This window comes from Blennius ocellaris (assembly GCF_963422515.1).
Source record: "Blennius ocellaris genome assembly, chromosome: 20".
NCBI lineage: Eukaryota > Metazoa > Chordata > Actinopteri > Blenniiformes > Blenniidae > Blennius > Blennius ocellaris.
The window spans coordinates 23329981-23346640 of record NC_137669.1 but is presented as its reverse complement, the minus strand read 5'-3'; the positions used below and the strand labels follow the sequence as shown (position 1 = coordinate 23346640).

The following is a 16660-nucleotide window of genomic DNA, read 5'->3' as shown; positions in this document are numbered from 1 at the left end:
GTGTTTCCCGGTGCTCCTCCTGCAGAGCGGAGACTTGTGAGGCCACCTGCTCCTCCCGACGGGCCCGGCGGTCCTCCCAGTCCTGGAGGGAGTCCTTCACCTGGAGCCTGGCGCTGCCGAGCTCCCTGGTGAGACCGTCCACTGTCCTCTCGTGGCTTTTCTGGAGAACGTCTCCGGCTGCGTCCTTCTCCTGCACAGTGGCCACTGCCTCCTCCTTCTCAGCCCTGGTGGTCTCCAGGAGGGAGGTCAACTTGTTCACCTCCTCGCTCTTCTGGCTCAGGTCTGTCTGGAGGACGAGGACCTGGCCCTGGAGGTGGTTGAAGGTTATGCGAGCCTCTTCCTGGTGAGACTGGAGTCTGTCTCTCTGGTCCTGGAGGTCCTCCTGGGTCTTCCTCAGGTCAGCCTCGGTGGTCTCCATCAGGGTGTTGACCTTTGTGACCTCCTCGCTCTTCTGGCTCAGGGCTGTCTCGAGGACGAGGACCTGGTCCTGGAGGTGGTTGAATGTGATGCGAGCCGCTTCAGCCTCTTCCTGGTGAGACTGGAGACTGTCTCTCTGGTCCTGGACCTCCTCCTGGGTCTTTCTCAGGTCGGCCTTGGTGGTCTCCATCAGGGTGTTGACCCTTGTGACCTCCTCGCTCTTCTGGTTCAGTTCAACTTTGAGGTTTTCCCAAGAGTTTCTCAAGAGTTGGTCCATCTCCTGGAAATTCTCCTGGGTCTGTCTGAAGAGTCGGTCCTTCTCCTTCACCTCCTCCTGGGTCTCCCTGAGCTCCTCCTGGGTCTTCCTCAGGTCAGCCTTGGTGGTCTCCATCAGGGTGTTGACCTTTGTGACCTCCTGACTCTTCTGGTTCAGTTCTGTCTCGAGGACGAGGACCTGGTCCTGGAGCTTGTTGAAGGTCATGAGAGCCGCTTCAGCCTCTTCCTGGTGAGACTGGAGTCTGTCTCTCTGGTCCTGGACCTCCTCCTGGGTCTTCCTCAGGTCGGCCTTGGTGGTCTCCATCAGGGTGTTGACCTTTGTGACCTCCTCGCTCTTCTGGTTCAGCTCAACTCTGAGGTTTTCCCATTCCAGGTTCTTGTGGTTCAGATTATCTGCCAGGAGGAAGAACTGGTCCTGGAGCTTTTTGAATTTGAGGTGAGCCGCTTCAGCCTCTTCCTGGTGAGACTGGAGTCTGTCTCCCTGGTCCTGGACCTCCTCCTGGGTCTCTCTGAGGAGCCGGTCCTTCTCCTTCACCTCCTCCTGGGTCTCCCTGAGCTTCTCCTGGGTCTTTCTCAAGAGTTGTTCCATCTCCTGGAACTTCTTCTGGTTCTCTCTGAAGAGTCGGTCCTTCTCCTTCACCTCCTCCTGGGCCTCCCTGAGCTTCTCCTGGGTCTCTCTGAAGAGTCGGTCCCTATCCTGGACCTCCTCCTGGGTCTCCCTGAGCTTCTCCTGGGTCTCTCTCAAGAGTTGTTCCATCTCCTGGAACTTCTTCTGGTTCTCTCTGAGTGGTCGGTCCTTCTTCTTGACCTCCCCCTGCCTCTCTCTGAGGAGTTGCTCCTTCCTCCGGCACTCCTTCTTCAGCTTTCCCAGGGATTCGTCCCTCTCCTGGAGCGTCTCCAGCGTCTCTGCGAGGAGTTGGTCCCTCTTCTGGAGCTCCTCCTGTGTCTCTCTGAGGAGTCGGTCCTTCTGCTGGAGCTCCTCCAGCGTCTCGGGGAGGGGACGGTCCGTCCACCCGAGCTCCACTTCCGTCTCCCTCAGGATTCGTTCCTTGTCCTGGAGCTCCTCCTGCATCTCTCTGAGGAGTTCGTCCTTCTCCTGGAGCTCCTCCATCGCCCCCCTGAGGCTTCGGTCCTTCACCCGGCGCTCCTCCTGCAGCTCTCTGAAGAGTCGGCCCTTCTCCTGGAGCTCACTCTGCTTTTCACTTTGTAAAGCAGAGACCTTGCTCCTCCAGACCTCCTTCTCCTGCTGCAGCTTCTCCTTCTCCTGCTGCAGACTCTCCTTCTCCTGCTGCAGATTCTCCTTCTCCTGCTGCAGCTTCTCCTTCTCCTGCTGCAGGTTCTCCTTCTCCCCCTTCAAGCTTCTGAACTGATGGTGCAACTTGCTGAAGTCTGCCAGCGTCTCCATGCTACATTTGCGGTAGTGTTGCACGGACTCACGCAGGGTCTGGACTTCCTGTCGTTTGTCTCCCATTTCTGATCCACCAGCTTGTTGGTTCGACCTCGAAGACATCTTTCTTCTTGCGTTTGTGAAAATAAAGTCAGAATATCTGTAAAAAAACAAACAAAACGTTTGATACTCGAAGGGTTCAGACTTAGACTGCAGGAGCCGAAGCCCGTCACAAAATGCAAACAATTGTCGGTAGAAACACTCACACAAACAAATGAAAATCATCAAGAGTTAAAAAATACTCACCCTGTGGCTTTGATGTCAGCAGATACGATGTATTTGTTGTCGCAATATGCAATTGTGAAAATATACTGTATATATATATATACAGTATCTATCTATCTATATAGAGATCGATAATCTAATAACCGTTGAGATACTTGTTTGTAAAACCGTCCAACACAGAAGAAGCTGCTCTCTCGTCCAGAGTTTCCAGAGGATGTGACGCTCTAGCTGAAGTTGTTCAGTTAAGTAGAAAATGCTCCTTTGATCATCAAAGGCAAAAGTTAGTTGTGAGACAATGTGTTGTCATTTGATCTGAGCCACTTGGAAGTCACATCAAAGGCAAAGTGAGCCACACACACTGCTTTGATATGCAAATTAGGCCACGCCCCCAGTTAAAATGGAGACAGAAGCTCCGCCTCCCCTTTTCCAGCCTGTTTACAAACATTTAAGCAGAATTGTGTGAATGCTGGATGAAATCCCACCAATAGTTTCTCATCTTCTGTGTGTTTCTTTCTCCTCCAGTTTGGATCAAATTCTGACCGTTCTAATATCAAAACGTAGCACCGACTGCGTCTCTGCACTCTTAAACTGTGAAAGTAAGACGATTGAATTTGCTCTGTGGTTGAAGTTCCACAGTGACGTTTCAAGAACCTGCAGATCACAAAGGTTTTGCATTTTCCACGATGTTACGTTTTATTGTAGTTTTATAGATGAGATAAAAACACTGCTGCTGTTCAACACAATGTAAATTCCGGTAACCGGAAACGCTTCATACAAAATGCGGAAGAACGGAAATTGAGAATGGGCGTCGTCGCAAAAGGGCAATAAGGTTAATCACTTCATTCCCGCTATTGGTCTTCCGGCGTGTCAGTCATCGGCCTGCTCGCAGCTGATTGGTCAGAGCGCTCCGTCCGCTCCTCCCCGGATCTGCGTCTTCCTTCTCCTCGTGTCTCCAGAAGCTTCCAGACTGCATGCTTCTGATCCCGCTGTCAAGATGTTCGGTCAACAAGTTCTAGTGCTCAGTAAGTACGGGCCGGAACCACCGGGAGCCCGCCGGGCCGCCGGCACATCGCAGCGGCCGCGTTCAGTCCGGAGGGTCGACACTTGAGCGGCGCAGAGCGCGCGCTTACCGGGAGCTCACGGTGTGCTAACCGGAGCTAGCGGCGTGCTAGCGGGGACAATGGGCTGCGCCCAGCCGCGGTTAGCTGCAGCCTGCTAACCGGGGCTAGTGGTGTGCTAACCGGGGCTAACAGGGTGCTAACGGGTACAACTGGGCTGCACCCAGCCTGCTAACCGGGGCTAGTGGTGTGCTAACCGAGGCTAACAGGGTGCTAACGGGTACAACTGGGCTGCACCCAGCCGCGGTTAGCTGCAGCCTGCTAACCGGGGCTAATGGTGTGCTAACCGAGGCTACCACCGTGCTAACGGGTACAACTGGGCTGCACCCAGCCTGCTAACCGGGGCTAACGGTGTGCTAACCGGGGCTACCACCGTGCTAACGGGTACAACTGGGCTGCACCCAGCCGCGGTTAGCTGCTGTCTGCTAACCGGGGCTAACAGCGTGCTAACGGGGACAACCGGGCTGCTCCCGGCCGCTGGAGATGCTCGGCTCGCCGGAACTAACGTGTGTCTCCGTTACGCGGCGTTAACTTGTAGCTCGCTTACTGGTAGCGGGACTGACACGGGATTCGTGTGGTGTTGGAGACGTTTCATGGAAAAATTAAGGTCTCCTGTGTCTATATATGGCGATAGATATTATATAAATAATTAAATGGGGGTGGGGGCTGTAAATTCAGTGAGTACTGTACTCTGATTACTGTGAGCCGCTGTTGTACTGAACCAGGATCACATGAGGATTAACTATCATTGAATAATGTTTTTTTATTATCTTTTCTTAATAAATTCTCTGTGTGTGTGTGTGTGTGTGTGTGTGTGTGTGTGTGTGTGCGTGTGTGTGTGTGTGTGTGCAGATCAGAATGTGAAGCGAGAGTCCGGACGCAAAGTCCAGACTGGAAACATCAACGCGGCCAAGGTGTGTTCATGGTGTTGGAGAACCCTCTGACTGTGTTCTTACTGACAGCGGTGGCGGGGTCGATTTGAGCCGTGGGCCCGGTTGCCACGGTGACGTGACTCCCGGTGTGATTTGTGTTTCAGACCATCGCCGATGTGATCCGGACCTGCCTCGGCCCGCGGGCCATGATGAAGGTCAGTGCTCACACACTCCTCACCTGGACGCCCGTCGCACGGGAAACGTGTCGGCACTCACCCGTGTGTGTGTGTGTGTGTGTGTGTGTGTGTGTGTGTGTGTGTGTGTGTGTGTGTGTGTGTGTGTGTGTGTGTGTGCGTGTGCGTGCAGATGTTGCTCGACCCAACAGGCGGGATCGTGATGACCAACGATGGAAACGCCATCCTCAGAGAGGTGACACTCGCCCCCCCCCCACACACACACACACACACACTCACTGTTTCACCCGCTGACCCACTGCGTCTCCATGGCAACAGATCCAGGTGCAGCATCCTGCAGCCAAGTCCATGATCGAGATCAGCCGCACGCAGGACGAGGAGGTGGGCGACGGGACCACGTCGGTCATCATCCTGGGTACGTGTGTGTTGCCGCCGTGCGTCTTCGCCGTCGGTTGCCGTCGGTAACCGCGTGTGTGTAACGCTGTGCAGCGGGGGAGCTGCTGTGCGTGGCGGAGCAGTTCCTGGAGCAGCAGATGCACCCCACGGTGGTCATCAGCGCCTACAGACAGGCCCTGGAGGACATGCTGGACGCCCTGAAGGAGATCAGGTGAGGTGTTCGCCCCTCCCCCTCCCCCCCGTGCCCGGCGTGGACCGTGCGACTGACGGTGGCTCCTCCCCTCCCCCCTCCAGCTCCCCCGTGGACACGTCGGACCGCTCCATGATGCTGAAGATCGTCCACTCCGCCATCAACACCAAGGCCCTGAGCCGCTGGTCGGCGCTGGCGTGCAGCATCGCGCTGGACGCCGTGCGCACCGTGGAGCTGGAGGAGAGCGGCCGCAAGGAGATCGACATCAAGAAGTACGCCAAGGTGGAGAAGGTAGGACCGCCCCCCGCCGCCGCCACCTCCCCCCCCCCGCGTGGCAATGTCCCCCTGACGCCGCACTGTTCAGGTTCCAGGCGGCATCATCGAGGACTCCTGCGTCCTGAAGGGCGTGATGGTCAACAAGGACGTGACGCATCCGCGCATGAGACGCAACATCAAGGACCCTCGAATCGTCCTGCTGGACTGTTCTCTGGAGTACAAGAAGGGCGAGAGCCAGGTGGGTCCCTGTCCCTGTCCCTGTCCCTGTCCCTGTCCCTGTATCTGTCCCTGTCTCTGTATTGTCCCTGTCTCTGTCTCTGTATCGTCCATGTCCCTGTCTCTGTCTCTGTATCGTCCATGTCCCTGTCCCTGTCTCTGTATCGTCCATGTCCCTGTCCCTGTCTCTGTATCGTCCCTGTCTCTGTATCGTCCATGTCCCTGTCTCTGTATCGTCCATGTCTCTGTCCTTGTCTCTGTCCCTGTCCCTGTCCCTGCTCACTGAGGTGTGTGTGCAGACGGACATCGAGATCAGTAAGGAGGAGGACTTTGCCCGGATCCTCCAGATGGAGGAGGACTACATCCAGCAGATCTGTGAGGACATCATCCGTCTCAAACCAGACCTCATCTTCACCGAGAAGGGAATCTCAGGTACCACACCTGTACCACACACACACCTGTACCACACACACCTGTACTGTACCACACACACCTGTACCCCACACACCTGTACCGCACACACACCTGTACTGTACCACACACACCTGTACCCCACACACCTGTACCGCACACACACCTGTACTGTACCACACACACCTGTACCACACACACACCTGTACTGTACCACACACACCTGTACCACACACACACCTGTACTGTACCACACACACCTGTACCACACACACACCTGTACTGTACCACACACACACCTGTACTGTACCACGCACACACACCTGTACTGTACCACACACACACACCTGTACTGTACCACACACACACACCTGTACCACACACACACCTGTACTGTACCACACACACCTGTACCACACACACACCTGTACCACACACACACCTGTACTGTACCACACACACCTGTACTGTACCACACACACCTGTACTACACACACACCTGTACTGTACCACACACACCTGTACTGTACCACACACACCTGTACTGTACCACACATACACCTGTACTGTACCACACACACCTGTACCACACACACACCTGTACTGTACCACACACACACCTGTACCACACACACACCTGTACCACACACACACCTGTACCACACACACACACACCTGTACTGTCCTGTCTCCAGATCTGGCTCAGCACTACCTGATGAAGGCGAACATCACGGCGATCCGCCGCGTCAGGAAGACCGACAACAACCGTATCGCCAGGTAGAGTCACATGGTCCACCTTCAGCCAATCAGGTTGCAGCACCTCCACCCTGCCTGTCTCACGTCTCTCTCTCTCTCCCTCCCTCCCTCTCAGGGCGTGTGGCGCTCGCATCGTGAGCCGCACCGACGAGCTGCGTGAGGAAGACATTGGTTTGGGGGCGGGGCTGTTCGAGGTGAAGAAGATCGGAGACGAGTATTTCACCTTCATCACGGAGTGCAAAGACCCCAAGGCCTGCAGCATCCTGCTGAGAGGAGCCAGCAAGGAGATCCTGGCTGTGAGTGGAGCCGCTGTACAGCCACTGTAGAGCCACTGCAGCCTCTGTAGAGCCACTGTAGAGCCACTGTACCCTCTGTAGAGCCACTGTACCCTCTGTAGAGCCACTGCAGCCTCTGTAGAGCCTCTATAGAGCCACTGCAGCCTCTGTAGAGCCACTGTAGAGCCACTGTACCCTCTGTAGAGCCACTGCAGCCTCTGTAGAGCCTCTATAGAGCCACTGTACCCTCTGTAGAGCCACTGCAGCCTCTGTAGAGCCTCTGTAGAGCCACTGCAGCCTCTGTAGAGCCACTGCAGCCTCTGTAGAGCCTCTATAGAGCCACTGCAGCCTCTGTAGAGCCACTGTAGAGCCACTGCAGCCTGTCTCTGAAGTGTTTGGACCTGAACTCAGATCTCCTGATGATGCATGAAAAGATTTTTATGTATTAAGAAGCGTCATGCCACCGAGACGTTGTGGTGCGTTCAGGTGCATCACGTAACTCCGACCTTTATTTATTCATTTAAATTTTGCCGTGTGCAGCTTGTGTGCCAGAGCGTTGACTCGTCCAGGGTCACGGTGTTTCACTGGTCCCCTGAACTGAACTGTGTTTGACACGCTGCCCCCCCCCCCCCCCCCCCCCCCGTCCCCACGCTGTCCCCCCCCGTCCCCACGCTGTCCCCCCCCCGTCCCCACGCTGTCCCCCCCCCGTCCCCACGCTGTCCCCAGGAGGTGGAGAGGAACCTGCAGGACGCCATGCAGGTGTGTCGCAACGTGCTGCTGGACCCCTACCTGCTGCCCGGCGGCGGCGCGGCCGAGATGGCGGTGTCCAAGCGCCTGACGGAGCGCTCCCGCTCCCTGACGGGCGTGGAGCAGTGGCCCTACCGCGCCGTGGCCCAGGCCCTGGAGGTCATCCCCCGGACCCTGATCCAGAACTGTGGAGCCTCCACCATCAGGGTCCTGACGTCTCTCAGGGTAACGGCTTCCTGCCGCTGCAGCCGGGTCACATGACAGGTCACCACACTGTGTGTGTGTGTGTGTCTGATTGTGTGTGTGTGTGTGTGTGTTGCAGGCTAAACACACTCAGGACAACAGTGTGTCTTGGGGTGTGGACGGGGAGACAGGCTGTCTCACTGACATGACGTCTCTGGGGATCTGGGAGCCGCTGGCTGTTAAAGCTCAGACCTATAAGACCGCTGTAGAGGTGAGACCCCCTCAGTCCACCACGGTCCCGGTCCAGGTCCTGGTCCCGGTCCTGATCCTGATCCTGATCCTGCTCTGTGTGGTTTCAGACGGCGATCCTCCTGCTGCGTATCGACGACATCGTCTCCGGTCACAAGAAGAAGAACAAAGACGAGCAGATGGGAGGACAAGGAGCTGAGTAGACCTGGACCCCCCCCCCACCACCAAAACCTGTTCCTATCAGTTACTGTGTGTTCGAGTTCCTGGTTCCCTGAATGTAATAAAAACATAAAAACCACGTTACAAACCACAATCTGCTTCAGTTTCCTTGGAGGCGAGATGAACTCTGACAGCTCAATTCTTCTTCTGTGGTGGAAAAATAAAGTTTGTAAGAATATTAAAACTCTTTCTCACTGGTTGATGGAACGCAGAGCGTCTCGGGGCTCCGACTTGAAAATGGTGGAAAGAATTAATGCTGCTGACAAAGTGGAAGCTTCAGAGTCACATGACACTGAACTGCACTTCCTGTCTGTGACGTCACATGACGGTTCAGGGTTGACTGGACAAGCTGGTGTGTATCAGTGAGTGGAGTGATGTAAGAACTTCACACTGTGTGTGTGTGTGTGTGTGTTGTCTCAGGTGTTGATGGTCACCTGGTCAGGTGTGTCAAAATAAAAGCTCAAAAAAGATTATTTTCTGTACGAGCTTTTCAACTTTTCATGAATATATAACATGATTCCTGAAAGGAGACTATATAATATATTATTATACTAATATATATATATATATATAATTATTTTATCATCAATAATGGTAATGATGATAAAAACAAACTCGTGTCTCTCTGATAAACTGAGTTCGTTCCCTGCCTGATGACGTCACGCCGGGCGGAAGCAACGGTCACGTGAATAAAGATGTCGGCGGCGGTGGCGCGCGGCTCGCGGCTCGTCCCCCCTGCCGTTGCCGCTGTTGTTGTTGTTGTTGTTGTTTGTTTGGCGGGTTCAGCGCGAGGCGCCTTCCACAGGCAGGTGAGACACGACGTCACAGCGGCTCCGCTGATTCGAGGGCTTCACTTCCGGTTTGTTGTCTTGTTTACAGATTGTGTGCGTGTGTGTGCGTGCCTGTATGTGTGTGTGTGTGTGCGCGTGCGCGCGCGCGCGTGCGCAAAGGGACCAGAAGACCCGGGAAGGTTTATATTTGAACCACAATAACAGACGTCAGATTCCGACATATGATGTGTGAGGGTTTAAACCCCCTCCGGGCCCCGCCCCTTTTAGGCGTGGCCCCGCCCCTTTTAGGCCTGACCCCGCCCTGTCTGTGTGTGTGTCAGCTGTCGGTGGAGTTGAACCCGGGCTCCCTGAACCCCCCCGGGGGCGACCTCTTGCACGTGAGAGCCGTGGGCGCCAACGACACGCTGCACTACCTGTTCAGCAGCCAGGGGGCGCCGGCGCTGCTGCTGCTGCACACAGACTCCGCCTCCTCGGCCATAAAGGTGTGAAAGCTCCAGGGGGGGGGAGGAGGTGGGGGGGATTTCTTCAACCGTGCGTTTGCGTTTCAGGTGAACTGGACTCAGTTCCTGGCCCGTAATACCAGCGGCGGCCTGTGGGTGGAGCCAGAGAGCAGCCTGCTGTTTAGCTCCGCCCTCGTCTTCAGCCGGGTGACTGTCCTCATTTTCCTCATCTCTTCAGTCTACAGTGTTTCTGGGTGTTGTTTATACGTGTTACTGTGGTTGATTTGCTCTGTTGACGATGTTCTGACGTCGTCTTGACAACCGATCAAGGTGTTGCTGTCGAGCGACATTTTGTTGTTGTTGTTTGACGTGCGAATGTCAAAAGTTCCGCTTATATTTTCACGTTGAAGCGCGTCGACGTTGCCGTTAGTTAATGTTCCATGTTGCCGATGTATTAAAGTTGCGTTGAAAGTTGCGTTGCCGATGTATTAAAGTTACGTTGCCGGTGTATTATAGTTGTGTTGCCGATGTATTAAAGTTGCGTGGCCGACGTATTAAAGTTGCATTGACGATGTATTAAAGTTGCGTTGCCGGCGTATTATAGTTGTGTTGCTGATGTATTAAAGTTGCCTCGCCGATGTATTAAAGTTGCCTCGCCGATGTATTAAAGTTGTGTTGCCGACGTATTAAAGTTGCATTGACGATGTATTAAAGTTGCGTTGACGATGTATTAAAATTGCGTTGCCACTGTGGTGACATTGCCTTGACGATGTATTAAAGTTGCCTTGCCGATGTATTAAAATTGCGTTGAAAGTTGCGTTGCCGATGTATTAGTTGCCTCGCCGATGTATTAAAGTTGCATTGCCGATGTATTAAAGTTGCGTTGCCGATGTGTTAAAGTTGCATTGAAAGTTGCGTTGCCGATTTATTAAAGTTGCATTGCCGACGTATTAAAGTTGCGTTGCCGATGTAATTAAAGTTTCGTTGACGACATATTAAAGTTGCGTTGCCGATGTATGGTTGCAGTTGCTGGAGTACGACGACGTGAACGACACGGCCGAGCCGACCTCGCAGTTCTTCCCGCCGTACGACCTGCAGAACTTCACGTGGTCCCGCCTCAACCTGTCAGACTCCGCCCCCAACGCCCTGCTGTGCGGGGGCGTGGCCCAGGGCTCGCTCTGTCTGCAGGTGAGTCGCCGTGGCAACGGTCACGTCCAGTCGTGTGTCGGCCTCTGAATGTACGCCGTTTGTCTCCAAGCTGGCTGTTTTTGGCGAAGAGGGGCGTGGCCAGGCCTGGCCCCGCCTCCTCCACTCAGCTGACTCCTCACAGCTGGAGGTGAGGCTGGACAACGTCCCGCCGCGGTCGCCGCGCTCCAGGTTCCTGTTGGAGCTGCAGGAAGTGGGCGGAGCCTCTCGTCTCAGCCGGGTGGACGTGAGGCGATCCATTGACGACGAGTTCACGCCGTCCATCTTCAAGGTGATTCGTCCTCGTCCCGTCGCTTCCTCTCCATCCTCTGACATCATGTCCTCTGACATCATGTCCTCTCCGTCCTCTGACATCATGTTATCTGATATCCTGTCCTCTGACACCCTGTCCTCTCATGCCCTCTGACATCATGTCCTCTAACATCATGTCCCCTCATCCTGTCCTCATGTCCTCGGGCATCATATCCTCTAACATCATGTCCTCTGACACCCTGTCCTCTGACACCCTGTCCTCTCATGTCCTCAGGTGTCTCAGTGGGTGTCCCTGTCCAACGGCAGCTCTGATGTTCTGGGGTTCGTTCAGTGGAAGCCGGTGGCGTACCGCCGGTCCCGTCCCGTCCTGGAGGACGCCACGCCCTGCCGCCACTCGGAGCCCGTCCCTGGGAGCGGGGACTCGGTGGCGTCCTCGTCCATGCTGATCCGGGCCTTCTTCGCGGCGCCGCGCAGCGCGGGACTGAACGTGAGCTTCGGCCTCGCCGGAGAACCGTTCTACAACAGCACCGGGTTCCTCAGCTGGTCCGTCCCCCCCCGTGTCCGTCTCTGTCCCACCGACCAATCACCACGTCACACTGGGTCCTCCTGTCTTTCAGGACGCTGCTGGTGGGCGTCGGCTCCCCTCCCGTCGACGCCTTCTCCCCGCTGGTCATCGGCATCATGGCGGCCGGCCTGGGGACCCCCGTGGTGCTGCTGCTGCTGGGCGGAGCCTACGTCTGCGTCCGGAGGAGGGGCGGGGCCAACGCGGGCCCAGCGTACGAGCCAATCAACTGACGGCTTGGGGTCTGAGCCAATCAGACGCCGGAGAGACTCTTTCAGATATTTTATAGACGTGTCTGGCTGGTGATGATGTCACAGCCGGCAGCCAATCAGAACTGAATGCACCCGTTTTTTTTTATCGTGAGTTTTTATGATTTCAGCTGCTGATCGCAAAGTTTTAATAAAGTTCCTCGTGTTTCTGATGCTGTGATCTGGTGTGTGTGTGTGGAAAAGAAATGCTGAGTCATGGTGCCAAGTTGTGCCCAGTCATTCTCTGCAGCCCTCTGGTGTGGAAGTAAAACTGCCATCAGATTCTGAATTAAAAAATTTTTATCATTGAAATCAGACTTTGAATTTTAAAAGCTGTCGAATTTCAAGTACGTGTTTTTTTTTGCTTCCGATTTTTTTTCCAACATCAAAAATTCAGTGTGTAAAAATTCAACCACAAAAAATTCAGCTGCATTGAATTTGAATGTTTTTGCGGCTGAATTTTTTTTTGCAGCTGAATTTTTAGACACATTGAATTATTTTACACTGAATATTTTTAGATGTTGAAATAAAAGTTTTACTTCCACTCTGGCACCAGTCGTCTACTGGCTCGTGCAGCTGGAGGTCGGAATCGATAAATCAACAACAACAACTTTTATTTCATGTCTTTATTTCTACCAACACAAAAACACTCGCCAGCGCCCCCTGCAGCTCCTCTCAAGGAAACACTGAAGTTTAAAAACACAATAGTCCGTCTTTAGTCCAAAGCAGGAACCAATCAGAGCCCAGTGAGCTGAGCTCTCGGCCAATCAGGAACCACGAACTCAGGAGGTCAGCAGGATCCTGGAAGTCTGTTGTCTTTCCTGTTTAGTTCCTCAAAGTCAAAATGTCGTCGCCTCAATGAAGTTCACAGATTCAGGCTCCGGTTGAGTCCAGAACCAGGTCCAGAACCAGGTCCAGAACCAGGTCCAGAACCAGGCCCAGGTCCAGGTCGTCACGGCGTTCTAAATGGACTCGATCTGCCGGCGGACCTTCTCAGAGGCGAGGCGGTCCAGAGATCGTTGACGGACGACGACCAGGACGGAGAACAGAGCCGTCAGAGACAACATGGCCGCCTCGAACTTCCAGAAGAGATGCTCCTCCATCAGGGAGGAGCGGCAGCTGAGGAGGAAGAGGAGGAGGGGGAGGAAGAGGAGGAGGAGGGGGAGGGGGAAGACGAGGAGGAGGAGGAAGAGGAGGAGGAGGAGGAGGAAGAGGGGGAAGACGAGGAGGAGGAGGAAGAGGAAGAAGAAGAGGAGGAGGAGGGGGAGGAGGAAGAGGAAGAGGAGAAGAGGAGGAAGAGGAGAAGAGGAAGAAGAGGAGGAGGAGGGGGAGGAAGAGGAGGAAGAGGGGGAGGGGGAAGACGAGGAGGAGGAGGAAGAGGAAGAAGAGGAGAAGAGGAAGAAGAGGAGGAGGAGGGGGAGGAAGAGGAAGAGGAGGAAGAGGAGGAGGAGGGGGAGGAAGAGGAAGAGGAAGAGGAAGAAGAGGAGGAGGGGGAGGGAGAGGAGGAGGAGGGGGAAGAGGAGGAGGAAGAGGAGGAAGAGGAGGAGGAAGAGGAGGAGGAGGAGGGGGAGGAAGAGGAGGAGGAGGGGGAGGAAGAGGAGGAGGAGGAAGAGGAGGAGGAGGAGGAGGGGGAGGAAGAGGAGGAGGAGGGGGAGGAAGAGGAGGAGGAGGAAGAGGAAGAGGAGAAGGAGGGGGAGGAAGAGGAGAAGGAGGGGGAGGAAGAGGAGGAGGAGGGGGAGGAAGAGGAGGAGGAGGGGGAGGAAGAGGAAGAGGAGAAGGAGGGGGAGGAAGTGAGGCTGGTGTGTCTCCATGGTTCAGGGTGAGGACAGGGTGAGGACAGGGTGAGGACAGTGTCTCACCTCCTGTACTCGTCCCGGTGGCTCCGGCTGCAGTTCACTCGCTCCACGTAGCCCGTCTGTCTGCAGGCCGTCTGCGACTTCTGAAAGGAAACCAGCTGCATCACATGACCTGTTAGCAGCCAATCGCAGCACAGCGGAGGACACGCAAGCCTTCACACTCACCGTGGTGAAATCGCTGCAGCGGACGCACTCCTCCGTCACCACAAAGTCCTCCGTCAGCCAGCAGGGGGCCACAGCAGACTTCACTGAAACGATACGTGGGTGGAGTTAGAGCTGCTGTAAGGCAGTGTGGGTGGAGTTAGAGCTGCTGTAAGGCAGCGTGGGTGGAGTTAGAGCTGCTGTAAGGCAGCGTGGGTGGAGTTAGAGCTGCTGTAAGACAGCGTGGGTGGAGTTAGAGTTGCTGTAAGGCAGCGTGGGTGGAGTTAGAGCTGCTGTAAGGCAGCGTAGGTGGAGTTAAAGCTGCTGTAAGGCAGCGTGGGTGGAGTTAGAGCTGCTGTAAGACAGCGTGGGTGGAGTTAGAGTTGCTGTAAGGCAGCGTGGGTGGAGTTAGAGCTGCTGTAAGGCAGCGTAGGTGGAGTTAAAGCTGCTGTAAGACAGTGTGGGTGGAGTCAGAGCTGCTGTAAGGCAGCGTAGGTGGAGTTAAAGCTGCTGTAAGACAGTGTGGGTGGAGTTAGAGCTGCTGTAAGACAGTGTGGGTGGAGTCAGAGCTGCTGTAAGACAGTGTGGGTGGAGTTAGAGTTGCTGTAAGGCAGCGTGGGTGGAGTTAAAGCTGCTGTAAGGCAGCGTGGGTGGAGTCAGAGCTGCTGTAAGACAGTGTGGGTGGAGTCAGAGCTGCTGTAAGGCAGCGTGGGTGGAGTCAGAGCTGCTGTAAGACAGTGTGGGTGGAGTCAGAGCTGCTGTAAGGCAGCGAAGGTGGAGTTAGAGCTGCTCTAAGACAGCGTGGGTGGAGTTAGAGCTGTTGTAAACTAGTGTGGGCGGAGTCAGAGCTGCTGTGTGGGCGGGGTTAAAGTGACGTTGTACCTGACAGCTTCTCCTCACTCAGCAGCGCGGCTCCAAAGACTCTTCAACACAAACACAAAAGAAGCACGTCAGACGTGACGTCACAGACTCCAGCCAATCGGGACTGAGGACGGACTCTCGACCCCCCCCCTCTGACCAGGTGCCCCCCCTTCACCTGAGGGAGACGAGTCCCCAGAACAGCGCGTGGAGGACGAGGACTCGCGGGCGGCAGCAGGAGCCGGGCAGCCGGCAGTCGCTCTCCATCAGTCTGAGGCGGCCGCAGCAGCAGGGCGCCACGGCAACACGCGCTGGTCCGACCGTCACTGACTGGTTACCGTGGTTACCGCCGGCTGTGTTCACCTGCTGTTAGCGTCACGTGCTGCTTCCTGAAACACAGCGGCTGTGTGTCAACAGAGCGTGTCTGTGTGTTTGTTTTGTCAGTTCCGTGGCATGTGAGCTCGCGTTGAAGTCACGTGACCACTGAATCATCTGCTTCTCTCTGACGTCATCGGGGCTCAAAACAAACGGGTGTTAGCATAGCAGCTTCCCGGGCAGCAGCAATGATATTGACCGCTTATTACTTTATTTTATCCAATAGTGTTAAACATCGTGACATCGACCGTTTAAACAACCGCGGGAAACAGCAGCGGAGTGTTACTGTGAGCCTGCTGACGGCTAGCAGCGTTAGCTTCACTCCCGGCTGTGTTCAGTGGACGCTCACCGCTGAAGCTGCCGCCATTTTGGCTCAACGCAGGACCGGAGGACGACGAACCCGCTCGAGCGCGACCAGAACCGGCTGAACGTTGAACTGGGCTCCTCTCTCAGTCTCCACAGAAGAACCAGACAGTTACCGACGGGTCTCCGCTTCGCACCGACACTGAAGCCTTAGAGAAAAAAAAATACTCCGCAGGTACTTCCGGTGCGCTCACTTCATAATAAGAGAGCCGTCGTCACAAAAGTTCAGGGTTTAAATAGGTATTTAAATAAATGTATATCGCTGATCATGTGGTTCACATGTTCATAATTCATGTATTGTTATCTCAGTAAAATAGAAAACAAGTGACGACCGGCTTCTTGTACACATTTAATAAACAAAACTTTACTCTGAACTCCACGAAGCTGACGTCACTTCCTCTCTGGAGCCAGACGCAGTTCGTAGACGCCTCGTCGCAGCTTGTGACGTGCCCACAGCGCCGCCATCTTGGAGAGGTCTTACTAAATATAAAGATCCAGGCTAGAAAATCCACAAAAACACTCGTAGCTCGCTTGCTAGTCCACGTAGCAACACAAAAAATACTTCATTTTAAAGCTGAGGAAAAGCTCTATCCATCATTTATTTATTCATTCATTCATTCATTCACACACACACTCCTTCAGGGTCAAGAAGGTCCTGGGGGTCCCAGACTGTCCGAATGCCGTCAGAGACTGTGCAGGAAGACGTGAGGACACCTGGAACCACGTGGACACCGACACACCTGACCAGACCGAGTCCCCAGACTCCGCCCCCGGCAGAACTTCTCCATATGACACTAAAAGGGGAGGAGTCAAAGAGAGAGGTTACTTGTGGGGGGTGGGGGGGGGGGACTCTCAAGTCCCGATCTACGTTTAGGTCCTGAACCATGTTTGAGTCCAGATCAATAGAGGTTTTCAACGTGATCCAGTTCCTACCAACACGGTCAGTCGACGTCTCTTCAGCCGTCTGCAGAGTCCAGGAAGTCTCCTGGCCACAGTCTTCTTCTCCACGTTGACGTTTGACTGTGAGGAAACCTGCAGCTGGAATAAAGACATTTGCTGGTCCTGAAAGCCTCCGACCACCTGAGGTTCAGGGTCTGGCTC

The 16660-nt window shown here is 54.7% G+C and overlaps 3 protein-coding genes across 4 annotated transcripts; 2 read left to right on the top strand and 1 right to left on the bottom strand.

The window, feature by feature from the left end:
- The first annotated feature begins 3287 nt into the window (after positions 1 to 3287).
- cct3 (chaperonin containing TCP1, subunit 3 (gamma)) lies at positions 3288 to 8583 on the top strand. The gene is made up of 14 exons (XM_080516028.1): positions 3288 to 3387; positions 4336 to 4397; positions 4520 to 4570; positions 4722 to 4784; positions 4868 to 4964; positions 5039 to 5156; positions 5240 to 5426; positions 5500 to 5649; positions 5927 to 6059; positions 6734 to 6815; positions 6910 to 7090; positions 7796 to 8041; positions 8139 to 8270; positions 8359 to 8583. Exons 1-14 carry the CDS (start codon positions 3360 to 3362, stop codon positions 8449 to 8451), a joined length of 1623 nt encoding a protein of 540 aa, XP_080372154.1. The 5' UTR covers positions 3288 to 3359; the 3' UTR covers positions 8452 to 8583.
- Positions 8584 to 9156: 573 nt separating this feature from the next.
- glmp (glycosylated lysosomal membrane protein) lies at positions 9157 to 12139 on the top strand. The gene is made up of 7 exons (XM_080516032.1): positions 9157 to 9276; positions 9579 to 9740; positions 9807 to 9905; positions 10725 to 10886; positions 10957 to 11175; positions 11431 to 11699; positions 11774 to 12139. The coding sequence occupies exons 1-7, from the start codon at positions 9163 to 9165 to the stop codon at positions 11949 to 11951; spliced, it is 1203 nt and encodes a 400-aa protein (XP_080372158.1). The 5' UTR covers positions 9157 to 9162; the 3' UTR covers positions 11952 to 12139.
- A 445-nt stretch (positions 12140 to 12584) lies between these two features.
- On the bottom strand, positions 12585 to 15703 carry jtb (jumping translocation breakpoint). 2 transcript variants are annotated; one of them, XM_080516051.1, is made up of 6 exons: positions 15546 to 15703; positions 15000 to 15210; positions 14846 to 14886; positions 13988 to 14070; positions 13826 to 13920; positions 12585 to 13085 (listed from the first exon to the last, which is right to left on the bottom strand). In XM_080516051.1, the coding sequence occupies exons 2-6, from the start codon at positions 15086 to 15088 to the stop codon at positions 12929 to 12931; spliced, it is 465 nt and encodes a 154-aa protein (XP_080372177.1). In that variant the 5' UTR covers positions 15089 to 15210; positions 15546 to 15703; the 3' UTR covers positions 12585 to 12928. The 2 variants fall into 2 exon arrangements, with proteins under 2 accessions (XP_080372177.1, XP_080372178.1); XM_080516052.1 differs by having other exon boundaries at positions 13826 to 13905.
- Positions 15704 to 16660: the final 957 nt, after the last annotated feature.

What these genes read in the sequence shown, in the direction of transcription:
- jtb (XM_080516051.1), bottom strand. Translation starts at nt 15,088, where the DNA reads ATGGAGAGCGACTGCCGGCTGCCCGGCTCCTGCTGCCGCCCGCGAGTC. An exon ending in TGGGGACTCGTCTCCCTCAG is followed by an intron (nt 14,887 to 14,999) that starts GTGAAGGGGGGG and finishes TTTGTGTTGAAG; the next exon opens with AGTCTTTGGAGCCGCGCTGC. An exon ending in GAGTGAGGAGAAGCTGTCAG is followed by an intron (nt 14,071 to 14,845) that starts GTACAACGTCAC and finishes GTATCGTTTCAG; the next exon opens with TGAAGTCTGCTGTGGCCCCC.
- glmp (XM_080516032.1), top strand. Translation starts at nt 9,163, where the DNA reads ATGTCGGCGGCGGTGGCGCGCGGCTCGCGGCTCGTCCCCCCTGCCGTT. An exon ending in CCGCCCTCGTCTTCAGCCGG is followed by an intron (nt 9,906 to 10,724) that starts GTGACTGTCCTC and finishes GTATGGTTGCAG; the next exon opens with TTGCTGGAGTACGACGACGT. An exon ending in AGGGCTCGCTCTGTCTGCAG is followed by an intron (nt 10,887 to 10,956) that starts GTGAGTCGCCGT and finishes TTTGTCTCCAAG; the next exon opens with CTGGCTGTTTTTGGCGAAGA.
- cct3 (XM_080516028.1), top strand. Translation starts at nt 3,360, where the DNA reads ATGTTCGGTCAACAAGTTCTAGTGCTCA. An exon ending in GAAACATCAACGCGGCCAAG is followed by an intron (nt 4,398 to 4,519) that starts GTGTGTTCATGG and finishes TTTGTGTTTCAG; the next exon opens with ACCATCGCCGATGTGATCCG. An exon ending in GAAACGCCATCCTCAGAGAG is followed by an intron (nt 4,785 to 4,867) that starts GTGACACTCGCC and finishes CCATGGCAACAG; the next exon opens with ATCCAGGTGCAGCATCCTGC.